A 27,728-nucleotide genomic window follows, 5' to 3' on the forward strand; every position below is an offset into this window, starting at 1 on the left:
CCTGAACTCGCTGTGCACCGAAGCACCAAGGATGGCAGGGTTAACAGAATAGTCCCCTGAGGGCACTGAGGAGAAGCGAGCACAATAAGAGCCACTAATTATTAAAAGGAGCCAAGAAACAACCAGAAAAGTAAACATGCTCTGGATGATAAGCTGAATATTCATTTGAATAGTTTCAATATACAAATAAAGAATAACTTGTTGCAAACACACATATTCGTTTGCACATGGTCGGAGGAACAAGAAAGAAAGGGCATCACCCGTCTGTTCAGTTTCCTCTGGCATTATAAATAAATATATATATACTGCATATAGTATATTACGGACCCATAATCGACGCATTGCCTTGAGATTCGAGCTAAAACTCCCAATAGTGCATGACTGTACATGTCGGGAATTTATGAACACAGCCAGCCCCCTCAAGCAGGAATATCATGTGTAATATCATGAATAACGTCCTTGGGTTACGACTGTAACCCTTGTTCTCTGAGAAGGGGAACGAGGACTGCGTCGATTGACACTTTGGGGGAACGCCCCTCAGCGTAGCGCCTCTGAAGTATGAATGAAACTAAGCCAATCTCTGATTGGTGTTGCGTCATGACGTAATGTGTGATGGCACACAAGCGGAAGCTATAAAGGATGCCGGCACACATGAGATGTCAGCTTCTGTGATGAAGCAAGCGCTCCCAGGCAGGGGAAGGCGTGGCGAAGGGACGCAGTCCTTGTTCCCCTTCTCAGGGAACAAGGGTTACAGTCGTAACCCGAGGACGTTCCCTTTCGAGGGAACTCGGACTGCGTCGATTGACACTTTGGGGGTACGAGTACCCACTATGCCACAACGCGCCCTGCTTGTCCTAGTGTGAAGCTTCTCACAGGCACACATAGGACGAGAGCACGAGAGTGCCAGGTGTTGACGGAATGTCCAGGCTATAGAACCTAATAAAGGTATGAGGGGTGGCCCATCCAGCTGCATCGCAAACTTCCTGGATCGGGGCCCCCGTGAGAAGGGCTCTAGAGGACGCCATGCCTCTGGTTGAATGAGCCCTAACAGCCAAAGGTGAAGGCAAACTGCGCACCTGGTAGGCCAAAGAAATAGCATGGACAATCCAGTTGCTGAGGGTCTGTTTGGAGGCGGGAAGATCCTTCTTGGGCAACCCGAAACACGCCAGCAACTGGTCCGACTTCCGCCATGAAGAGGACCTCTGAATATAGACTTTTAGAGCTCTGACAGGACAGAGCAGATGAAGTCTCTCCTCATGCACCGTTATGTGAGGTGGAGGATGAAAGGCCTGCAGAACCGTAGGCCGTGCCGAATTGGATGGCACCTTAGGCAAATAGCCCGGCCTGGGATGTAGGTTGGCTTTAATGTCCCCTGGAGCAAACTCCAGGCACCCGTTAGATATAGAGAGCGCCTGGAGATCTCCTACCCTCCTCAGAGAAGTAATGGCCAACAGAAAAAACACCTTTAGGGAAAGGTTCTTGGCCTCAGCCGACTCCAGTGGTTCGAAGGGGGCCTCGGCCAGCCCTTCGAGAACCACTGCCAGGTCCCATGTGGGAACCCTGGAACGAGCCGCAGGTCTCATCCTCCAGGCCCCACGGAGGAAGCGTACGACCAACTGCTGTCTCCCAAGAGGTCCATCACCCAGTGGAGCGTGGAAAGCCGCAATCGCAGCCAAGTACACCTTGAGTGTGGACGGGGTAAGACCAGCTGAAAAACGATCTTGGAGGAACTCCAGAACTGAAGCCACTGGGCAGTTAACTGGACCCACCTCACGCTCTCTACACCAGTCGGTAAAGACATTCCACTTTAAGCCGTACAATTTCCTTGTGGAGGGAGCTCTGCAGCTGAGTATGGTCTCCACTACTCCAGCTGATAGGTCGGCCACAAGGGGGCAGACCCACAGTTTCCATAACTCGGGCCGAGGGTGAAACATTGTGGGAATCTCCCACGGAGGGCCGTCTAGGAGCGAAACAATGTCTGAGAACCATACTCGGGCCGGCCACAACGGGGCTACCAGCAGTAGACTGATCCAGTCGCGACGGACCCTCTCTAGAACTCCCGGGAGCAGAGCGTTCGGGGGAAATGCATACAGACGCAGCCTCGGCCACGTCTGCACCATGGGATGAGTGTGGGAAAACCACAGTGGACAGTGGGTCGTCTCTCGAGACGCGAATAGGTCCACTTCCACTGGGCCGAACCTCTGAGATATTGACTCCACCACCTCGGGGTGGAGTCTCCATTCCCCTGGCCTCAGCCCCTGTCTCGACAGGATGTCTGCTCCCTGATTTTGACCCCCTGGGATGTATGTTGCTCTTAGAGATAACAGCTTCCCCTGGGACCACAGGAGGATCTGATGCGCCAGTCTGCATAGAGGGCGAGACCTCCGACCCCCCCTGATGGTTTATATAGGCCACAACCGACATATTGTCTGACCTCACAAGGAGATGATGACCTTTGAGGTCCAGCAGGAAGCTCCTCAGAGCTTGGAGCACCGCCAACATCTCCAGGCAGTTTATGTGCCAGGAGGAATGATGGTCCTGCCATAGGCCTGTCGTAAAGCGGCCGTCCATGACCGCGCCCTAGCCCGTGAGGGAGACGTCTGACGAAACTGTTTTCTGGCGACATGACGCTCCCAACACTGGACCTTGGGACAGAAACCAAGCTTTTTTCCACATAGATAGGGAACGAAGCCATCTGCGTGTAACCCTGATCATGCGGAACGGGTCCCCCCTCGGGGAGAACACCTTGATTTTCAACCACCACTGGAGGGCCCTCATGTGCAGCAGGCCAAATGGAATAATGTTGGACGAAGTGCTGCCATGAGCCCCAACACTCTTTGAAAATGTTTCACAGTAATGGCTTGGCCTAGCTTTATCCTGGACACTGTGGACAGAATGGACTCGATTTGTGCAGGAGACAATCGTGCCCGCATCGTGACCGAGTCCCACACCACTCCCAGGAACGTGGTTCTCTGGGCTGGTGTCAACACGCTCTTTTTCGTGTTGAGTCTCAACCCCAGGCCTTGAATGTGGGCGAGGACGACATCTCGATGCCGAACCGCCAGATCTTGTGACTGGGCAACAATCAGCAAGTCGTCGATATAATTGAGCACCCTGAGGCACTGGAGTCTCAGCGGTGCTAGAGCTGCATCCATACATTTGGTAAATGTGGGTGGGGAGAGAGCTAGGCCGAACGGAAGAACCGATATTGGTACCCTTTGCCCCCGAAAGCGAACCTCAGGAACTTCCTGTGAGATGGAAGAATGGATATGTGGAAGTATGCGTCCTTTAGATCTATCATGACAAACCAATCCTCAGATTGAATTTGACTCACGATGATGGGAATAGTGAGCATCTTGAACCTGAATCTCCTCAGAGAACGATTCAAGTGTCTGAGATCTATTATTGGACACAACCCCCCATCCTTTTTGGGAACTATAAAGTAGCGGCTGTAAAACCCGGACTCCCTGTCCGGTGGAGGAATATGTTCTATAGCCTCCTTTACCAGCAGGGAGTTTACTTCCTGTTCCAATACCCGACCCTGCACTGGGTCGACTGCAGTCCAGACCACCCTGTTGAACATTGGTGGGCATAAACCGAACTGCAGCCTGTACCCCTTTTGAATGGTGTGCAGGGCCCAAGGTGAAATATTTGTGAGATTTTTCCTTGCATCGAAATATTTTACCTCAGGTACCAATCGGGATTCGTTCTCGACCCCCTGAAGCGGATCTCCGGCAGGGTTTGACCGAAAACCATTCTCGATGGGCGGACGCGATTGCTGCCTGGCTGCAAGCCTGTGGGGCAGACAGAGCAGCGTGCGTTCGCTGGAAACCGATGTGTCCCGAAGTGCACTTAACGGCGGGATACAGACATCGACTTCCTGAGGGCTCCTCTGAGGGGAGGCTCTTTCGGTTTCGTTCTCGACACCCTGAAGCCGAGGACCGGCAAGGAATAATCGAAAACCGTTTCCGATGGGCGAACATGAGCACTGCCTGGCCGCAAGCCGTTGGGGCGGACACTGAAGCGCGCATTTGCTGAAAACCGATGTGTCCCGAAGCGCACTTGACGCTGGATACAAACATCGATTTTCTGAGGGCTCCGCGGAAGAGCAATTCTCGTTCGTCCCTCCACGGGGGGGATAGCCCTGTTATTTTTGTCTCGTTTTCGATACCCTGAAGCGGAGGACCGGCATGGAAGAATCGAAAAACGATTTTTGATGTGCAGAAGGAACACTGCATGGCCGCAAGCCTGCGTTCGCTGCTTATCATTTTAATTCCTCAGAAATAAATGTAGCCATAAACACTGTATAAGTGAAACACGGTCTGAATGGTAGGTTGAATTAAAATATCTAACTTCCGATATTCAAAAGTCAGAAATATTTCATCATTTTAATTTCTTAAAATTAAATGCAGCCATAATTACCAGACAATACTGTTTTGTGTTAGGCTATCTCGTAATCCACACGCTGCCTCGGCAACGCGAGATTCGAGTCGTTCACAATATATTTGGCTTCCAACCCAAGAAGAAAGTCAACAGGTGCGAGGCTGAAACATCCGACAGCGCACGGATGTACGTGTCGAGATATTTCTCAATGAACACAGCCAGCACCCTCGGGAGCGACTGTTCATGCCTCGCACACACACAGAATCTTTTTTGCAATGTAGACACGTAATCTACGCGTTGCCTCGGCAAACGTGAGATCCGAGCAACTAGATTCTGTATTGCAATGTAGACCTTTGATCTACGCGCTGCCTCGACAAACGCGAGATCCAAGTCACAGAATCTTATTGCAGAGTAGACCCGTAATCAATGCGCTGCCTCGGCAAACGCGAGATCCAGCCACTATAGATTCTATATTGCAACAGACCCATTTTTCCGTGCCCCATGAAGAGTGCCCCATTTTTTTTTTTTTTTAAATGGCCAGGCGGTAGCGCAGAACACAAATTGGAAGTGTTTCACAATCCTCGCAAGCAGCCCACTCGAGAGCTGCACAGCGCGTGCTGCACTCCAAAACAATGTGTAGGCCTACACAAACCATGTGTGTCCCCACCCGTGATATAACGAGGGCAGGGATGCACACACCGAGTGAAACTTGGGCTCGCCATAATATATATTTGTAATGCTTTGTGACAGACAACACCAAATAAGACAGACAAGTCAAACAGAGAGCGCTTTGCTGAAGAACAAAAAGCTGACATCTCATGTGTGCCGGCATCCTTTATAGCTTCCGCTTGTATGCCGTCACACATTACGTCATGACGCAACACCAATCAGAGATTGGCTTAGTTTCATTCATACTTCAGAGGCGCTACGCTGAGGGGCGTTCCCCCAAAGTGTCAATCGACGCAGTCCGAGTTCCACTTCTCAGGGAACATGTGGAATACATGTGTGACCTCCCGTAATGTAGTGTCAGGCAGGAAGAAACACAGATTGTAAGCTGCTTATTCGTTCTTAATGGGACAAAAAACACTAAATAAGACTGACAGTTTGACACAAAGTACTTGCTAAAGAGAGAAGCTGACAATGCTGTGTTGCCGGCTTCCCTTTGTAGCTTTCAATGGTATGCTGTCACACGTCACGAGGTGATGCAGCACCAATCTAGACTAGTTGAACACATGCTTCAAACGCAGTCACGCAGAGAATAACTCAACCCCAAGCTTGCGGGAAGTTATGAAATTTGGTACACAGATAGAGGACAGTCGAAACATTAACCACAGCGATTTGAGTCCCTAACTCGATCCCTCTAGCACCACCATAACAGCACCATAACTGTCCAAATTTGCACTCACGTTTATGCTAATAACTTTTGAACCCTAACAAAATTATTTTTTCCTCGGTTTCCTTGGCTTCTGATTCGACTGAACCCTATGATGTCATTAGGGACTGTTTGTTTTTTATCCTCCGGGCTACCGGAGGAGTTTTGAGATCTATTGTCAAAATAGACGTGACCCTCCCTTCACCAGCAATACATTTTTCTATGACCTTCCAAAATGATTGTGAAAAAAGGCATGACCCTCGCCAATAATTTATTGATTACTTCTGTACTGGTCTGCGCTTGGCAAAGATGTTCAGATATATCTATGCCTAGTAGACCTAAACCAAACGTTTATTAAAAAGGGTCCTGTACTGGGCTGTACAGTGCGACATATATCTACGAAAAGACTGGTCTGTGCAATGAATAAATGTACCACTGTAGCACGCATGCGATACAGTTTTGTTAACTCCGTTACTTGTGTTTGTTTTCAGATATGATAACAGTCGTTTTATACTTGTGCTTAATCACGATCACGCGATCGTGCGATCACGAGTGCGATAATTGTGCGATCACGATTTTTGGTCATGGATGTTTTAATGTCTCAACAATCTGCTTTTGAAGAAATATGGTAGTATATCGTGCTACAGCGCACATTCTATCACCTGCAGTTCAGGCGCCTCAAGCTTGGTTTAGATCCGCAAGGGGTCGCTTGGCGGTGTGCACGGCAGATTTTGTAACTGCGTGTGCGGCTCCGTATCCGAAGATGCCCAGTTTGTGCGACTAGTAGTAGTTGCTTAAATTTACAAAATGAGCCTACAACAACAGACATAAGCCCTTCTAATTATGGTTGATGTTTTATTAAAAAAATGCCCCGAAACTAAATGAAAATGTTTAGTGAAATTAGAAAATATGTACGTTGTCGTCAATTTAGTTGTATAGGATATGTTCTCAAATTCATTTATTTTGTTCTAATAATCTCAAGGTTTACTGCTTTACACGATGTAGTGTGGTTTTGGTGAAGTGTACTAAAATAAACATTCACCTGTGTAACCTTACTTCTTCTCACCGCTGGTTCCTGGATGGGCTAGAGGGCAATTACTCAGTTGCCTCCTGTCGATTCAAAGAATAGTACAACGGCGAGCGCATCAACTTGACGCCGTCAAGTATAAAAGCCTTGTCCGTTTGGGGAGGTGCGTGCGCAGGCAGCAGAGGCTGCGAAACTTTTGTTTATACGAAAGTATAAACAAGGCTTCAGTCCCAATACTGTAAAACTCGACATACATTCACATCACGTTAATGCAGCGGTAGAGTTACCACTCACAGGACACCAAACTGAATTTTTTGGTGGATTATTCGCGTATGATTTTTGTTGGGTCAGACCCATCTACTAGCGATGGGGGGCCGAGACTGAGAGAGCTAAATGGAGCTACATGTAAAAATATGCATCAAACAAGCCACTTTGAAATGTTGCTATTGTCATGAATACAAAAGTTGGGTGACTCTTCACCCTAAACTAAAAAAAGTTGGATGACCCTCCCCTCAACAAAGAATAAAAAGACATGACTCTCCCCTATTTCCTCGGGTGGTCCATCCCATAAATACGGAACGGTCCCTTATCATATAGGAATTTTTTCCTTCATTTTTAATTTTCCAAATAACCTACTTTTTCGAACTCTTCATAGACTGTTTCTCCGAATTTCATGAAAATTTAACCAGAACATCTTTAAACCATGGCAAAACATGTTATGGAATTCATGTTGGCAGTAATCAAAGGACCATGCCAAAATAACCGTAAGGCTATATCTTCGCAACGCCTTAGCCTGCTCTGACCAAACTTGGTTTTGTGTTATGACACAAATGACCTGAGGGTACCTGGACATTTTCAGCACAATACGACCTAGTGGTCAGGAGATATGAAAAATGGCTGCTTTTGCTTATAACTTCTGAATGGTTTAACCAAAAATCTCAAAACTCCTGTTCTTTAGAGATCTCTTTAGATTAGGTGCAGCATGCTGAATCAAACGATACCAAATTTTTCCATATTGACCATTTTGGGTGTCTGCCATTTAGAATTTCTTCCAAAATTCTATATTCTACGAAAGCATCACCAAATCATTACGAAACTAGATATGTGTCATTGGCACCATGCCCTGAAGGCACTCAAAAAGTTTAGAGACAAAAATATATAATGAAATTTTAAAAATGCTAATAGCTTTTGATTAATTTTTCCTAATGTAATGAAACTTGTCTTAAAAGATTCCTTGGGTCATGCCATAAACATAGATACCAATTTTGCCATAGTCAGTCGGACTTAATGTTAGCCATTTTGATTCTCTTTAAAACATTTTTCTAACTCCTCCTAGACCGATGTCACCAAATTCTAGTTGTCTTCAAGACCATGCCGACTAAAATGTATGGATTTCGTGTCTATTGATGCCTAACTGAATTAGAGGCTGAATCTCTGGAAAGATTTGACAAACTGACCTTAAACTTTATGTGTGTCATTGCCACCTCACACTGACCCCACCACATCAATTTGCTAACAGCAAAACCTATTGTTAAAAAAATATGAACCATTTAATAATTTTACTAGTGATTCTATTTATGATTTTTCCGCCATTTTGACTTAAATCCACTTAAAATGTATGTAATTATTCATTGTTGTAGGTCTAATGCTCCCAGCCATGCTAAGCTTCTCATTTAGCCTTGTGTTGTGCTTGGCTGGTTCTTTTCTGTTTATATTGTATTTGTCCAATTGTTTTCATCTTTGTTCCTATTTTAAATAACAAAGAAAAAATAAATAATAGTTTAAATAAAATGAAATTTAAAAAAGTTAAATAAGGTTTTGGTCATATCGCCCACCCCTACTTTGGCCTAAATTGTCTGTAATTCTTTTTTTCTTTTATGACTTATTAACTCTTTCCCCAACAGCATTTTTGAAAAAAGTTGCCAGTGCCAGCTCTTTAAAAAAACAAAAACATTTTCACAAGTTTCATGGCCCCTAGATTACTGTTGTATGAATATCTGAACATGCAATATATCAATAGAAAGAACAGACCCAATGCTTTTAAACAAAAAAGTTTTACTCTAGCTTCATGCATTCTTTTTTTATCAACACTTGAATGTAGGAAAGTTTCATAAAAAAAGCAACATTTTGAACAAAAAGCTACGAAAAACGCGCTTTTGTCAAAGACTACATTTGGATCAGATTCAGAACTATGATCAAAATCCTATAGCTCGAAAATCCAGTCATATAGTTCGTCCTGGGTTGAAATTTCATTCGGTAACATTAGGCAGTTTTGAATTGCTGTTTAATGTTGATGGGCAAGTTATTTTGCATATGCATCTGTTTACATAATGTTATTGCTTGTTTCCGCTGCTTCTTTACATGTATTTTTGGTTTGGAAATTCTGTACTCTTTCAGAAGATGCGTAATAGTCGGAAATTTCCGCCAATAGCGGGGAAGCGTTGTCTCATAAATTACGGAAAATTCCATTAATGGCGGAGAAGGAGTTCACTTTGTATGACCTTATTTTGTAAATAGGTTAAGTATAATGGCCGTACTGCTCAGTAACTTGCAAAATAGTCTGCATTAAATCATTTGATGATTTTTTTTATGGTTATAAGTTAGTATGAAAGGCTGTTTACAGCATTGTCAACATTGTGAACAATAGTCACAATATTAGCATTTGCTTCCATAATTTCTTACCATTGAAGCAAAAAAATGGAAATAGTACATTACAATTCCAATCATTCCATGTGCTATACTGCATCAAACCACATGCTTCCTGTCCAGCGTAGTTGTTTGGTTCTCCAGTGAACCATTTCTGGAATGTAATTTTTTCATCCTGATAACACCACCGCCAGCTATCAATGTCATTGTACAGTCCAATCCAAGCCACCTTAGCCATATTATAAACTGTGTCTCGTAGATTTGCCCAGTCATCATCATTTTGAAAAGTGGCCAGGTCAATGTGGTTTTCTCTACAATAAGCTTGTGCCCGGTACCAAGTCTTCTGTTCCTGGATTAGAACATATTCACGTGAGATCCCCGCAGTAAATGACCAGAATCCTGTTGAGAAGAAAGTGTTGAATGTTACAGTCTAATACATGTGAACACTAAATTTGCAGCATCCCACCAGGATTCTCTTCAAAAAGGTTTGTATTGCGTACTAAAATTAAACTGAGCCAATGCAGTTGTTTTAACAAACCGGTGTATTCCTTCTAAATCAAATATTTGAAAATCTATGTTTATGTAAGTAATTGTGTAAAACTACTGTTTAAACTTTAAAATAATTGGTTTGCCGTTTTATCTACTATTCTGTATTGGATGTGATGTGGATGTGGATGTGTGGATGCATCTAATTGTGGTGTTAAAAAATTATTTATATTTAATCTCGTTTGTATCAGTTTCTTGAGTGTGAACGCTGTAAAATAATCAAAAGGAAATGTTGTTATTTATTGAATTTTTTTATTAACCCTCTGGGGACTAAGCTCTTTTTGGTCCGTTTTCTCTATTTTTACATTTGGGCTTATAAACTATATGTAATGGAGATGGAACACTATGTGTTTGGTATTTATGGATTCAGAAGACCCTAAGCTAACATAAGCACACATGTAATATGTTTATAAAGGATGTATGAGTGAAAATGTACCATAAACTAGAGAATTAAAAAAACGGAAATTAGATTTTTGGCATTTATTTTTCTGTAAATCACACATCACACAACAATAGTGAACAGTTTTTGAACAAAAAATATATTTGTCAAAGCCTTTGCTTGACAGACATGTGTAATTGTTAAATAAAATGTGTAAAGAACAATGAAAAATTTAACTTTATTTACAAATAGTCCCAGGCGTTTTTCTTAGGAATGTTCAGAATTTTCTAAGCAATGCTTTCTCCTCGTCACTCTCCAGTAATTGTTCCAGAGCTTGTTCCACCGTAAATCTTTTACTGCTTGCCATCATAAAAGTGCTAAAACAATAAATAATGCTATAATTGTATGTGTATATATATATATATATATATATATATATATATATATATATATATATATATATTATAATTGTTCTGTCTCTCTCTCATATCTCTGTGCGATCTCGCTCCGTAAAGCCTTGTTTATACTCGACGCGTCCGTTTGCTTTCTGTCATCTCTGCCACTCAACGCTGTTTGCGTAATAGTATATAGTACCACCCCTTGCAAGGCTACAGAGTCCTCCGATTTGCTAGAATACGTCATGGTAACCTTCCTCTGATTGGGTAAGAAAAATATTCCTCCATCGGCAATTTTTCCATTGGTTGTTGCTCGTGAATCTGCCAAACAACATCGATTTCATTGGACTTTGACGAAGTGGTATTGCGCAACAAGGAAGTGTGTATACAAGCCGGGTAAGTTTGTTATCATTGTTTTCAGCGGAATCTGAGGAAGACGGCAAAAAAGACCGCACCTCTCTTTCATTAATAGTTTTTAAAATAATTACACATTTGTAAAAGTATGTCATTTTCCCTGAGGGTTAAAGGTGCACTATTTCACTTATTTACATCAATGCAATTTTTTGTTTTATTTTGTGTGGCGGCAGTCGACCGCAATTTTTTCGCAATTTTTTTGTCCCGCGCTCTGGTTAGAATATCATTGTCTCAACGTTCAATTAATTCAAAGACTGGCTGCAGTTCACTATGTGGCCACAGTTTAACATTGGTTTAGATGGGGCAATGCAGATGCAAGATGACAAGATGTTCCCTTTCAAAAGCTACAATCGATGCTGCGCTGCTTAACAAATTGGCAACGTCTTTAATCGTGACTTGCTGTTAATACAGTGTGTAAACACGTCGATGGAATCGACACGAAGTAATATAGCCTCGGTCGGTGAAGTCATTGGCGCACACCCGCGAGGCTATAATCAGATGAGCCACAGGTGCATCGTCAGGTTTTTTGTCTTCAGAGACCTCTCTGCGTTTGGTGTGCAAGCATATCTTTCTCTCTCTGTCTACTACAGATCTTGATAGGAGTTATTTAGTTTTACAACTGGCAGTGTGCAGATCTTTCTCTTTCTCATCCCTGTATGTTTTAAAAGTTTAAAAAGTCAAAAGAGAAATGAGTCAGCAAGGAAGTAAGCGTTGTGTTCCTCCATGTTCTCGTCCTATGTCAGAACTGGATACACACGCTTACTGCTTTGTGTGTTTGGGGGAGGAGCATGCAATCGATGCATTGGAGTCAGGAGAGTGTGAGCATTGTGAACTGTCCACAGTTACAATGCTTCGTGCTCGTCTTGGCTACTTTCAGTCCGCACCTGCATTATCATCGTGGGACTCCCAAATGGATTTGGCTGACGAGTAAGAGATGGGTTTGTCCCTTTTGCTTGCTCGCTTACCAGATCCACAAATTCCCTCACGTGATCCCGGTGCTTCTTCGGCTCACGTAGGGGACGAAGATGAATCTCTTGGGTCTACGGACTTCGAGCAGCCAACTTCTGAGTGTTCCTCGCACGACGATAAATCCATAGAGAAATTACTCGAGGTTATTCGCGCGGTGGCTAGATTACAGCTTGACTGGCCTAGCGAACAAGAGACCCCCAAACGCAGTAAGCTTGAGGATAGGTTTATGTCCGGTGGCAGGGGGGAGGGACCACAACATCGGTCTCTACCCTTCTTCGAAGACCTCCATGATGAGCTATCTAAGTCATGGAGAAAACCATATACCTCTCGTGTTTTTGTTCCCAAGACGTCGACTTTTTCGACTATCGTGGGTTCAAAGGCGCGGGTGTATGCGGATATTCCTCAGGTTGAAGAGACGCTCGCGAGCTATCTCTCGCCTGGGTCTGCATCTTCGCTCAGAGACCTACCCTCCCCACGAAGCCGTGCAGAACAACATCGGCTCTCATGGGCAAAGCTTACCAAGCTGCAGGTCTGGCTGGTGCTGCGCTGCACACAATGGCTGTGTTACAGGCTGAACTGCACCGGGCCACAGACCTTTCTCTCCGTGCCACTAAACAAATGGCCCGTGCCATCTGCCATTCTATGTCTGCTTTAGTTAGCACGGAGAGGCATCTGTGGCTCAACCTCACAGGGATAAAGGATAAGGACCGTGTCTTTCTTCTGGACTCCCCAGTTTCTCCCTCTGGCTTGTTTGGCGACTTGGTCAACACAGTATTCACCAGGTTCAGAGAGGTTAAGAAACATGAGGAGGCGTTTGTTCAGTTCCTTCCTCGCCGCACTCAAGGGGAGGGGCCATTAGCCACCCAACCTCTCCCCGGTCCTTCAAGACCCAGGGAGGTGAAAAAGCAGGACGATCATCAACAAAAAGAAGAAGTCCTGATGGTCTGGCGCCCAAGCTGGTGGGGGTAGCTCCCCGCGGGACGGGGCGCATATTATATCTGACCGCCCCTTCTTGTTACCCCCACGAAACCTCTCCATCCCGCCACCTCTGGTGCTTCGGGGGTCAACGGTTTCCAGCGAAATGTTAGACGTTCCATTGCTTCCTGTTTTCATCCAGGGCACGGAACATCTAATATCCCCTCAAAAAGAAGTGTTAAAGTAGATACCACTTTCAGAAAGTTTGGCAGCGTGGAAACTTCTGTTAACCGTCAAGGCGGTCGTGTCGCATAGTTCAACATCATGATTGATTCGTCACGATCGATCTGAAGGACGCATATTTGATGGCTGTATTTCTGGCCCTGAAATATTTTCTCCCCCAGTTGAGAGGTTGTCATGTCCTAGTGCGGATGGACAACATAGCGGCAGTCTCTTATATAAATCACCAGGGAGTTCTGCGCTCACGCAATCTGAACAGAATAGCGAGACAGATTTTTCTCTGGGCCCAGGAAAAGCTCCTTTCACTCAGGGCAGTTTACATTCCGTACCGTTACATTCCGTTACCACACCGTTGAAACGCGGAGGTCTCCACTTCCGTGAGACCAGAGCTGATGCATGTACTGTCACAAGAGCTACAAACTCTTCTGAGCAAAGAGGCCATAGAACATGTTCCTCTTCCAGAGAGAGGCTATTACGGCAGATACTTCCTGGTTCCCAAGAAGGACGGGGGGTTGCGTCCAATCTTATATCTTCAAGGCTTAAACTGTAGAGTCAAAGCGCTCAAGTTCAAGATGTTAACCGTCAAGGCGGTCGTGTCCCAAATTCAACATCATGATTGGTTCGTCACGATCGATCTGAAGGACGCATATTTGATGGCTGTATTTCTGGCCCTGAAATATTTTCTCCCCCAGTTGAGAGGTTGTCATGTCCTAGTACGGATGGACAACATAGCGGCAGTCTCTTATATAAATCACCAGGGAGGTCTGCGCTCACGCAATCTGAACAGAATAGCGAGACAGATTTTTCTCTGGGCCCAGGAAAAGCTCCTTTCACTCAGGGCAGTTTACATTCCGGGGTATCTGAATGTGGGAGCGGATTTACTGTCCAGACAGAAACTGCAGATGGGGAAACTCCACCCAGAAGTAGTAAAACAGATCTGGACCAAATTTTACGAAGCAGAGGTGGACCTCTTCGCCTCCCAGCAGACAGTGCAATGTCCCCTCTACTTTTCTCTGAGTCACCCAGCCCCCCTGGGTCTGGATGCGATGGCGCACACATGGCCCAAAATGCGCCTGTATGCGTTTCCACCAGTGGCTTTGCTCCCGGGAGTTCCCCAGAGTTCGCCAGGAAGGGTCTTGCCTCTTACTGATAGCGCCACGTTGGCCGAACAGAGTATGGTTCTCGGAGATAATATAGGCTCACTCCACCAGAGGGGTCGCCTCCTCTGCTACCTTGGCAAGAGGTGCCCCCTTGCAGTTTGTTTGTGATGTGGCAGGCTGGTTCTCTCCACACACATTCATAAGATTTTATAGCTTGAATGTTCATGCCACTCCGGGCTATCACATCCCTGATTCGACATCACAAACTAATGTCTAGTGCTTTCTTGTATCCTTGTGAGCACACCTACACAACCGTAAGGAGTCCAGACACCTTCAAAAACGGCGGCGTGGGTATTCTCATACCCACTGCGCTAAGCAGTGCAGCATCGATTGTAGCTTTTGAAAGAGAACGTTCCGGGTTACTTGACTGTAACCCTGTTCCCTGAAAAAGCAGAACGAGATGCTGCGCTGCATTGCCGTGCTGATGATGTCCCAGGACTGCTCTTCAGACAAAATATCCTGATGATGCACCTGTGGCTCATCTAATTATAGCCTCGTGTCGCGGGTGCGCGCTGATGACGTCACCGACCAAGGCTATATTACTTCCAGTCGATTCCATCGACGTGTTTACACAACTATATTCACAACAGGTCACGATTAAAGACGTTCCCAATGCGCTAAGCAGCGCAGCATCTTGTTCCGCTTTTTCAGGGAACAGGGTTACAGTCAAGTAACCCGGCACGTAATTTATGATGACAAGAGTGAAGAGGGCTGAGAAGAAGCTAGTAGCTAACATGGATCATATGAGGCATTGGCACACTGACAAGAGAAAGTTTAAAAATAGTTGGCAGCACAAATATTTTTTTTACTGAAATCAATGTCTTATCTGTAAACAAAGAGTGGCTGTTCTTAAAGAGTATAACCTCCGTCGTCATTATGAAACGAAACATTTGCATCGGTTCTCATGATACAGTGAAGAGGAACGAAAAGTCAAGGCAGGAGACCTGCTAGCAAAGTTACATTCTCAACAACGTACTTTGCTTCAGCCGTCAAAAGCACAAGAAAACGCTTCCCGTGCAAGTTACCAGATTAGCACATTAATTGTGTAGCAAATCAGCTCTATGAAATATTAATAATCAATAATGGTTATAAATGATTATGAATATTTGGATCAGTTAATATAATTAACTTAATATAGTAAAATTTATTTTTACTTCAACCCACCTGTTTGTCCCGAGGACACTCGGCATTAATTGTTTATTAATTCTAAGAAATATTAATTTCCGGGGAAGGGAAATGTCTTTCTTACTGTACAGTACTATTAAGAGCATGTAGTCACAATCTAAATCGTAAGGTAAACTTTGTATGCAAGCAGAGAATCAGAACCAAATACATATTGTGCACAAGTTTTAAAATATAAAGTAAAAATTCTTATCAAAGTAACCGGACACTGAGTTCTGCCAGTGGTGTTAGCTTCATTGTGATGTTCGCAGGTGTTGGAGCAGACTTCAGATGCCCAACACCTGCGATGAGATGACTAAACGCCTGTGAAGAGACGACTCGACGCCGGCGATATGTTATGCCCCAAATTAATACATGATTAACTAACTGTATCTTTCTATGTACATTTCTGAAATGCACTTTGCATTAAAGCTGCTTTAAAACAATATGTATTGTGAAAAGCGCTATACAAATAAACTTGAATTGAATTGAATTGAATGTTAGTTTCGGGGGAAGTTACACAGATCTTTGTTGGGAGAGTGAGTTTGCCGGACTATTCATTAAATGTAATTAATAATTTGTGTGTGTGATTGGTCCAGACGCTAAAGTTTTGAAAAGTGGATGAGCTCTTTCATGTGGTGACTTTGTGAAACAGTGTCTGCTGAGACTGTGTGCCCGAATCAGACACGTTTTTTTCTCAAATTAGCCTGTCTCGGAACACCGTTACCTGTTGCATGGAGGATATGGCCTAAAACGTCTGTGAGCAAATCGTTGTGAAAGCAGGTCGATTTTCTGCCTTCTCCATCACCTGCGACGAGAGTACAGTTATCTCCGACTCTGCACAGTTGTTGGTGTTTTTGCGAGGGGTCAGCGAGGACTTTGAGGTGTGTCAGGAGCTCGCTGGCCTTGAAACACTCACAAGCACAACCAAAGGAACAGATAATTTTTTAGCAGTGGAAAGAGTTGTGGAGAAGAACAACTTGAAGTGGGAAAATATGAAAAGCGGCGATGGTCGGTAAGCATTCTGGTCTCGCTACACTGGTGTCAGAGAAAGTCCGTCAGTGTGGGGGGCAGATTTTAAAATACCATACCAAAATACCAAATTTCCATTGTCAACAATATTTGCTCCAAGGCGCTCTCACATCATCAGTTCCAAGCTATGCTGGATGAGATGGAAGCACAGTATGGTGATGTGCTGTACCACCAGGAGGTGAGGTGGCTGAGAAGAGGGAAAGTTTTGCGGCGCTTTTTTGAGTTGCGTGATGTGATCAGGGACATTCAAGTGCCCTCAGACAAGCAATGGATCGCCGACCTGGCTTTTCTGGTGGACGCTACAGAGCTATTGAATACTCTGAATCTTCAGCTCCAAGGGAAGGACCAGGTAATCAACCAGATGTTTGATCACGGCAGAGCCTTCAAGAAAAAACTTGTGTTGCTCAACAGACATCTCTCAACAGGTGAGGCCTAATTGCAATTCAAGTTATATAATAAAATGGGCTTGTTATTAAGCATAATGTTATTGTGTGGAGTGTTTGGTAATCAGATACAAAATACAGATTACAGTAATTTATAATTTTCCGAGATACTAAGTAAAGTAAGGTCTAATGTGCATTTAGCCTACTTAATGAAATGGAACAAAATCTTCTTGCATCTTATACTGTTCTTTTTTGTCTTTGTGTCTACATTTAGGGAATTTGGCACATTTTCCCAGCCTTAAAGAAGTCGGTTTGATGGAAGGACACATCCCCAAGTACACAGAAATCCTCAGCAATCTTATGCTTGAGTTTGACAGCCGCTTTACTGACGAAACAGTAAAGGACAGTATTCAAATCAGTGGCAGCACCAGCGTTGACGAGCTCAAAGAGACAGGAGGACTACAGATTTGCGTGAGTAAGGCCTAAACATTTCACATTGATTTCGCCAATAGACCAGCTATACCAACTGTCAAGTCAAGTCAAGTCACCTTCCTTTATATAGCGCTTTTAACAATATAGACGGTTTCAAAGCAGCTTTATGGTGATAATAGGAAATTAAAGCAACGGATATTATTTTGGCTTTACAGCAGCATAAGAATAAAGTTAGTGTCCCAGTTAAAGTAGTTTTGATTGTTTGACTTTCGTCGCAACGATCATTAGTTATTAACTTAGGGGCCGCTAACACAACACTTTTCTAACAGAAAACCTTTCATGTGATCTGGACCAGCTACGTTTTGGACCAGCTGTAATTTGCATTTGTCCAGGTGCAGGTCCTTTATCAGATCCGGATGCGGCCTGGATCCGGCGGACTGCGGTAAACCTCGGGATAAACAGAGAGACTAATATTAGCGTAGACGCCATCCTTCTTATGATGTACTAAGTACATCAGGATTTATGGGAAGTGTTCCCGGTTCCGGCTGATCTAAACTATGCAGCCTAACATTGAATTATAGAAGTCTATAATGTGTTATGTGTATGCTAAGCCATAGAGATGTGTTTTTAGTCTAGATTTGAACTGACAGACTGGTTCTGCTTACCGGACAATGTTAGGAAGATTGTTCCAAAGTTTTGGTGCTTAATAGGAAAAGGATCTACCGCCAGCAGTCGATTTTGATATTCTAGGTATTATCAACTGGCCAGAATTTTGAAATCGCAATAGACGTGAAGGACTATAATGTGTTAATAGCTCGCTCAAGTACAGGGGGAGCTAAACCATTTAGTGCTTTGTAAGTAATCAGCAATATTTTAAAATCTATACGATGTTTAAAAGGGAGCCAATGCAGTGTTGACAGAACCGGGCTAATATGGTAATACTTCCTGGTTCTGGTAAGAACTCTAGCAGCTACGTTTTGGACCAGCTGTAATTTGTTTATTAAGCATGCAGGGCAACCACCCATAAGAGCATTACAATAATCTAGCCTTGATGTCATGAACGCATGAACTAATTGTTCTGCATTTGTCATTGAGAGCATATGACGTAATTTAGATATATTTTTTAGATGGAAAAATGCTTTTACAGATTCTATACATGTGACTTTCAAATGAAAGATTGCAATCAAAGAGCACACCCATGTTCCTAATCGATGACAAGGACTTGACAGAGCAGCTATCAAGTGTTAGACAGTATTCTAGGTTATTACGTGAGGAAGTTATTTGTCCAATAATTAGAATCTCTGTTTTTTTCAGAATTAAGTAGTAGGAAATTACTAGTAATCCAATTTTTTATATCAGCAATGCATTCCGTTAATTTGGTGAATTGGTAAGTTTCGAAAGCGCACACATAAACTGTCAAGAGATGAGAGCAGTCGCTCCATCATTAAAAGCTTTCTTCCCATACATAAAAGGTCAACACATCTTGGTCCTGTCGGACAACATGTCAGTGGTTTCCTATATAAATCGCCAAGTGGTCTCAGGTCGAGCAACCAGCACACCATAGCCAAACACCTTTTGCTATGGGCTCAGCTCAACCTGCATCTGCTAAGAGCATTGCACGTTCCAGGCATTCTGAACCAGGGTGCAGATATGCTATCCAGAGACAATGTCAGGGGAATGGTCTCTTCACCCGCAAATGGTTTAGATGATATGGAGCATCTTCGGTGAGGCAGAGGTCGACCACTTCGCCTCAGAAGACAACGCTCGTTGGCAAACATTTTGCTCCAAAGACAGGGAAGCGCTGGCCCAGAATTGGCCACGCTGCCAGCTGTACGCATTCCCTTCGGACATGATGCTACCTCAGGTCATCGAACGGATCTGGGAGAGCAAGTGTGCAGTGCTCTTGGAAGAACCAGTCATGGTTCTCAGACTGGACTATGCTGCTGGAATCAGCCCCATGGCCAATACCGCTGAGGAGAGACCTCCTCATGCAGGCGAACGGGACGATTTGGCATCCCCGTCCCGACCTGTGGGCCCTCCATGTATGGCCCCTCAACGGGTTTAATAACAAAATAAAACAAATACAAAAACAAAAGTATAAGCCAGCAGCCCCTCACGGACCATTGCTGGCCACACATAACAGAAACAAAGCACACGTTCAGGCCTGTTCCTCTCTCGATCTTCACTGTCGTCGCTCCTCCTTTATGCCTCCACTCCTCTGTGAGAGATACGAGACCGGTGCGCAGGTGGCGCTCATTATCAATCATGCCACCGGCCTCGCGCCGTTCTCTCACGTCCCTCGGCCTTGTCCTGCTCACCACAGTGCTAAATACCATTAATGAAGAGAGAGCACCTTTAATCAGCCGTCTTTATGCTCTAAAATCGTCCCCTGGACCCCTACTCATGTGGAGTAACAAGGGTAGTTTCCTTTCTACAAGAGCTTTTGGACGCGGGTCACACCCCCTCCACGCTCAAAGTACATGTGGCGGCCATAGCAGCATTTTACGCTCATGTGGCTGGGCAATCACTGGGATGAAACGACCTAGTCATGCGCTTCCTCAAGGGGTCCAGAAGGCTAAACCCAACTCGATCCCCCTCTATACCTATTTGGGACCTGGGCATGGTCAAGTGGAATACCAATTGAAGATATTTGTGCGGCGGCAGGCTGGGCCTCACCGTCCACATTTATGAGGTTTTATAATATGGAAGTTCCCACTTTGCAAGCGAGGGTTCTTCCTATATGAATAAAGTTTTTAAGCACATTTTCACAATTATAAGGCCTGACGTCTGTCTGGTCCTGGGTAAACATGAAGTGTGGTTCTATATATACCATATGAGAAGGAGAATGGCCCCTTATAAGACCCATTCCTATTATTTTCCTATATAAGTCTCATTACTGATCTGGCCATATTAGAACTCATAACTTTACTCTTCTATGAGCCTCGGGCGTTTGGCCCTAGGCTATAGTATGCGGCAAAGTTTTTAAGCAGTTCCCATAACGTAAGCTAACTTACGCAATACGAGAGACCACTTGAAAGGGAAAGTCTCGGTTACTAACGTAACCTCGGTTCCCTGAGAGAAGGGAACGAGTATTGCATAACTTGCCGTGCTACTGTGCTTTGATCAGGGGATCGCTTCAGTCGTTTTAACCTGAATTCTATAGCGATATGGGGGCTTATATTGCTATAAGCCACGCCCATTCTGGTGGGCTCTAATGCGCCCTGATTGGTTCTCGCATCCTAGCCAACTTGCCATAGGTTTGTGCAGTTGCCGCAGCACAGCCAATGAGTGAGCTAAAGCGCTCAGCTGTATGTCTGCTGTGCAGGTGCACTGCATTTAAAAAAAAAATTGCTTCAATATTCTCGAGAAAGGAAAACTTGCGCAATACTTGTTCCCTACTCTCAGGGAATCGAGGTTAGGTTAATAACCGAGACGTTCTCCAGTTAAACTTTCATGTCTCACTGCCTCAGCAGTGCTTTCTCCCCTCATCAAAATACATTTCTCTCACTACCGCAGTAGTGATTTCAGCTACTGGTCTAGCACCAGTTTTCAGAGTAAACTTTTCTCACTGCCGCAGCAGTGATTTCGGCCACCTCTTTTACACCAGCTTTCAGAGTAAAATTCTTCTCACTACCACAGTAGTGATTTCAACTACGGGTCTAGCACCAGTTTTCAGAATAAACTTATTTTCTCACTGACTTACGCAGCAGTGATTTCGGCCACCGCTCTCAAACCAGCTTCAGATTAAACTTCATTCCTCACAACCGCAGTAGTGATATTGGCCACTGGTCTCACACCAGCTTTGGGTCTAAACTTTATTTTTTCACTGCCACAGCAGTGATTTCAGCCACCGCTCTCACGCCAGCTTTCAGAATAAAATATTTCCTTGCTGCCGCAACAGCTATTTCGCTCCAACTCTCAATTTCTTTTTTTATTTCTATCCGGCACAGCAATGATTTCTCACTCCGCTCGCAATAACCTCCAGTCTTTTCACTGCCGCATTAGTAATTTCTACCCCTGCTCCCCGCAGGAGCCCCTTAGTTTTCTCTTAGCTTCCACAAGACATTTACTCCACGAGCCGCCCTATTTCTTCATAACGACTGCAGTGAAATATTCTACTCATCTTTGGAGGGGAGAGGGCTTGTGACGGTATTAGGCCTTACAAGATTAAGTCCGGGCGCCAGGGGTAAAAACCACCACAATTATTTAATTAATCACTCATAAATACTACACATAGGGATGATATTATCAATTAAGAAACAACAGAACAAGGAACCAGAAGTAAAGTCAATTTAATATTTACTAGTCAAGTTCAGTTCCAATCATATTGTATTTTCATTCAGCACATCAATACATTCCATTCCAAAAGTAACTAGAATGGAAAACAGATTTAATGAACATGTTCTATTAATTTCAGTCCCAGGAACATTTACCTTTTAATTACCTTACAGTAATAAATGAATGACAGATAAATCAAAATAAATAATTCAGCTAATTAATTGCAATACAATAAATCTTATGCAGAAACAAATCAAAATACAATAGAGCAACCACATAAGTGAAAAACAAACAAAAACAAAAAAACGGTTGCTTACCATATCACTCATTGACTACTGGGGCTGAAATACAATTCATTACATCACACACAATATTTACAAAGTAATTCGGCAACTCGAGCGCCAAAAATAAACCCCAAAAGAAAAATCCTTCCTACCACCAAAACCTCCTCAAAACATACTACCTATAATGCCCTGAATCCACATCTAAACACAATATAACCGGATTGGAAACCGCTCTCTCTCAACCACTCCAATCACACGCAAATCACACGCTCCATTTACACACAAAACTCGCTCTCGAACCAACTTTACAATGCTTTACGAAATTCAATGAGGGAAACATTCCTCAAAATATGAATCGCAAAACAGAAAAAGTCTGCAGCTTTAATACATCAATGCAGCACGGCCTTCAACAACCATACTCAAGCGGCGTCTGCTAACATGGCTTTCAACCTTCTTTGCAAGAGTAATTCTGCTGGGGAGTATCCAGTACTCTCCTGAACAGCAGAATTGATGGCATAGCTCAGCTCTGGCAAATAATGATCCCAGTGATTATGCTCACCAAACACATAAGACGATATCATCCCCTTAACAGTCCGATTCACACATTCTGTGAAGTTGGTTTGGGGATGGTATGCCCATAGGTATATATAACCAATGGTTATAATAATCTACTACCACCATTAGTTGGGTGTTACCTTGCGTACTACGAGGCAACGGTCCCATAAGATCCACGCCAAGCAATTCCCATGGTTCATGTGCTTCAGTTTGTTGTAACAGGCCTGCTGGTTTACGACACTCAGGCTTACACTGTTGACAATTGACACAATTCTTAACAAACTTTGAAACATCCCCCCACATATTTGGCCAAAAAGCAACTTCTGTTAACCTTTTTTGTGCCTTATAACGGCCAAAGTGTCCACTTAATGGGTTAGAATGATATGCTTCCAACATAGTCTGGCGAAGGATCTGTGGGACATACACTTGAAAATAGGTTCCTTTGGAAGGATGAATCACCTTCCGGTAAACCTTATCCTCTGAGATAACGAATCCAGAACAAGACTCCTCAAGACTCTGCATATTACAGACTATATTCTGATATACCTTTTGGACCTCCATATCTTGCTGTTGTGCTGTACAAATATCCTCGTCAGAAAGAGGAAACTGCATGACCTGCTATGACCAAGAATAGCACCCAAACCCGTTGAACTAGCATCAGTATAAACTATGAATGTGCAAGCATGGTTAGGGTGTCCCAATATTGGTGTAGACAACAGTTGCATTTTCAAGTTCTCAAAAGCAGCTTGACAGTCAACTGTCCAATGGAAACAAGCTCCTTTTCGTTTCAAGGCGTTTAAAGGTTCGGCAATAGCTGAAAAATATTGCCGAAAGAACTATTTCGGCAAGAACCGCTGAAGTTCTTTTAGATTTTTTGGTACAGGAAAATTCTAGATTGCCTCTGTTTTAGCAGGATCTGCTTTCACCCCTTCGGTGGTCACCACGTGGCCAAGAAACGTAACCTCTGTTAAACAGAAATTAGAATTCTGAAGTTTCAGTTAATCCCGCCTTTTGTAGAAACCTGAAAACCCTTTGTAGATCTTGTATATGCTGACTGAAATCTAATGAATAAATGAATATGTCATCTAGATAAACCAAACAACACTGTCCTAAACACTCAGCCAACACCCTATTCATGAGCCGCTGAAATGTAGCTGGAGCATTTTTCAAACCAAAAGGTAAAACCTTAAATTCATACAGCCCAAAAGGGGACACAAAGGCAGTTTTAGCCATACTGTCTTGGTCCATTGCCACTTGCCAGTACCCGCTGTTAAGATCCAGAGTACTGAACACACTGGCTCCAGCAAGTGACTCCAGGATTTCACCAACCATAGGGAGAGGGAATGCATCACTTTCACTCACAGCATTTAATCGTCGATAATCAACACAAAAGCGCTGGCCTCCATCTTTTTTAGGAACGCGTACAATAGGAAATGCCCAAGGAGAATGAGATGGCTGAATAATGTCTCGTAAAAGCATATCATCAATCTGATCCTTTACTATTTCCTTTTTATGTACTGGGGGCTTTTGTGACACAACCACATCTCTGCGGACAGAGATCTTATGCTGAACCAGATGAGTTCTGCCAAGAGAAGGAGTACGCACTTCAGGAATAAATCTGTATTTTCATTCAGCACATCAATACATTCCATTCCAAAAGTAACTAGAATGGAAAACAGATTTAATGAACATGTTCAATTAATTTAGGTCCCAGGAACATTTACCTTTTAATTACCTTACAGTAATAAATGAATGACAGATAAATCAAAATAAATAATTCAACTAATTAAATGCAATACAATAAATCTTATGCAGAAACAAATCAAAATACAATAAAGCAACCACACAAGCAAAAAAAAACGAAAAAAAAAACGAAAAAAAAAACGTTGCTTACCATATCGCTCATTGACTACTTTGGCTGAAATACAATTCATTACATAACACACACAATATTTACAAAGTAATTCGGCAACTCGAGCGCCAAAAATAAACCCCAAAAGAAAAATCCTTCCTACCACCAAAACCTCCTCAAAACATACTACCTATAATGCCCTGAATCCACTTCTAAACACAATATAACCGGATTGGAAACCGCTCTCTCTCAACAACTCCAATCACACGCTCCATTTACATACAAAACTCACTCTCGAACCAACTTTCCAATGCTTTACGAAATTCAATGAGGGAAACATTCCTCAAAATATGAATCGCAAAACAGAAAAAGTCCGCAGCATTAATACATTAATGCAGCACGGCCTTCAACAACCATACTCACAAGCCGTCTGCTAACGTGACCATGACCGCGAATAACCCACGCCTGACAACAAAGGCGGAAGAGCGAGAGAGAGAGAGAGAGAAGCGCAATCACACTTCCTTAAAATAACTTCCCCGGATAACTGGTTCCCCGGATATACGCGTAACAGCGCCATCGACAAGTACGTAATAAGAAAAACATTGACGACTGTCACAGGCTTAATGTCTTAAGTCTTTTCTACCTATACCTATATCGCCATGCAGTATTCATGGTTTATTGCCTAGCTTGCTGTCTTTGCAATCATTTTTTGGGGTTTCAACTCGGAGCTCAAGATGAGCCTCGGGTTCGAGCCTCCTCCAAGGACAGCAAGCCAAGTTAGTTTACAATTAACCTTTAAGGATGAATAGGCAGGCAAACTAGTGAAATGAAGTTCAAAACGAAGGTTTGGGAGGAGCCTAAACATTCAGACCTGTCAATCATCATTACGAGCGTACTATAAGCAGCAGACACCACGTCATTCCATTGTCAATTTTTTCCGGCAGCCCTCCTACTCCCCTTCTCCTCCAGTAAATTATCTCTATCCTCTTATGCGCAACTCCATCATAGGTTTTTTTTTTAACTCAGAGCTCACTCCGAGCCTCGGGTTTGAGTCTCCTCCAAGGACAGCAAGCCAAGTTTGTTTACTATGTAGTGTCTCAGCTCAAATGGGGGGAAAGTATAATCAATAATTAATAATTCACAATTAACAGCTGATCATACGGGTTCTGAGTTATCACCTACAATTTTAAATTGCCCAAAAAGGGAATATAGTCCATCTGTATCTACATATGTATAGATAATTAACCACAACGAATTATAATCAATTATGAACACATATAATATACAGATAGGCTATATCAATTTTTAGAATATCCTTTAAACAGAACTAACTGCATTTTGTCGGTTTTGTCCGTCCACCGAACCTACTGACGATCCTCTGATCAATTTCGCGAAAAGGATTATTCTGGTCATTATCAGGAAAAGCTATCCTTCTGTTTGTGAAGAATAACTTTCTGATAATATTACTAATTAAAGTATTTATCAATATCAAGCTTGTAGCTTAGGATCACACATTTAAGAGGCTTTGTTTGATGATTACCAGTCAGAGACAATAAAGAGTATAATGAGGGTTTAATAAATGAAGCTATAGCACAAATTACATTTAACAATAAATATATACAGAATAATGAATAACGGAATCAAGGAAAGGAAGAGAGAGAAAGCAGATCACAGAAATAGCAAACTTCACCAAACAGTTAACCCTTAAGAACCATCAAGAAATCACACACCTTAAAGCAGGGATAAACAGCTCTTAACACATTTAGATTTCAATGGAAATAAATAGGCTACTTGCATTATAGACCTTTGTGTGGCTGAAACAAGGCTGCGTTGGTGTGTGGTCCTTGTGCGTCCTGGAACTGGTTTTGGAACGCGTGTATCTCGCGGGAAGTTCAAAGCGTTACGTGTAGGTGAGTTGCTGTAAATCAGGCTAAGTCCGTTTCGCCTGGTGGTCGAAATGACTAAGGCACAAGGTTTAAAACAAAGAAAAGAACTAAACGAAAATAAGAAAAGCTAGAACTAGAACGCAAAGGAAGAGATAAGTGGAGTCGTCCAAGGATTACGAAGAAGAGAGAGCAAGGAGACTGGGCCCTCATCTTTTCAAAGAAGATAGTCCACACCTCCTCAGGAGCACATCGACCAATGACATTCGGCAATCTTGGGCGGGAAAAGATTTCTTTGTTTTTTCTAACAACCGAATTTGCATGGTCTATGGCGGTGTCAGACTTCGCCCCTTTCTACTATCAAGAATGGGAAACATAGTGTAATACATTTTATCATAACCTAATATATATTTTAGCTAAAGCAGACCGAGAGGATAAATTCGGTACCAAGAAATGTAGGTTTTGCATATATTAAGGTGGGTATATACTCTTAGAGTTTGATGTGAGCACTTAGAGTTTAGCTACACGACTATAAAATCATAACTAGGCTTGGTACAGAAGCAGAAACACAAAGGCATACATGAATATATTGTATCTTTTCAGAATTACACATATTTTAGGTTTCACTACAAGAAGGTTTGGTTGTGTGTGCGTGTGCGTTGTTAAGTCTTCACCCAGGAATTCTTTCCTGTTGTAAAGGGGTTCAGTTGATAAACATCTATTTGAAGCTCGCTCATCGCTGGTTGTATGGGTGGTTGCTTTCAACCCCAATCTTTTGATGTGAGCAAGAACAGCATCTCGATGCCGAACCGCCTGCTGTTCCGACTGAGCTAGAATTAACCAATCGTCTATATAGTTCAGAATACGGATGCCCTGCAGCCTGAGCGGAGCGTGCGGGGTGACAGTGCTAGGCCAAACGGAAGAACCCCATATTGGTACGCTTCGCCCCCGAAAGCGAACCTCCTGTGTTGAGGGAGGATTGAAACATGGAAGTAGGCGTCCTTTAGATCTATTGTGACAAACCAGTCCTCGAATCTGATTTGTGACACGATCTGATTGAGAGTGAGCATTTTGAATTTGAGCTTCCCAACAGTGCGATTTAAGAGACGCAGATCTAGAATGGGACGCAGCCCTCCATCTTTTTTCGGAACGATGAAGTACCGGCTGTAATATCCTAACTCCCTGCTGGGTGGAGGAATCCGTTCTATAACCTCTTTCTGCAGCAAAGTTTTTACCTCCTGTTCTAATACCAGAGCCTGCTCGGGGCCCACCACAGTAGGCAGAACCCCTCTGAACCGAGGTGGACGCGTTCTGAACTGAATAGCGTACCCGTTCTTTATGATATTCAGGACCCACTGAGAAATATTGGGAAGCATTTCCCATTCCGCCAGGAACTCTACTAAGGGAACCAGCCTCTCGAGG

General features: G+C 43.4%; 1 protein-coding gene across 1 annotated transcript in view; it reads right to left on the reverse strand.

The window, feature by feature from the left end:
• The window catches only part of LOC143742503 (putative C-type lectin domain family 20 member A), a 61,776-nt gene that overhangs the window by 15,649 nt on the left and 18,399 nt on the right, over positions 1–27,728 (reverse strand). The window contains exon 2 of the mRNA XM_077235386.1: positions 9,465–9,827. Within this exon, the coding sequence (XP_077091501.1) occupies positions 9,465–9,827 (363 nt within the window). The remainder of the gene's footprint in view (positions 1–9,464; positions 9,828–27,728) is intronic.

Source organism: Siphateles boraxobius, unplaced genomic scaffold (assembly GCF_051911475.1).
Source record: "Siphateles boraxobius isolate OS27281-9 unplaced genomic scaffold, OSU_SipBor_1 19, whole genome shotgun sequence".
NCBI classification, from domain to species: Eukaryota; Metazoa; Chordata; class Actinopteri; order Cypriniformes; family Leuciscidae; genus Siphateles; species Siphateles boraxobius.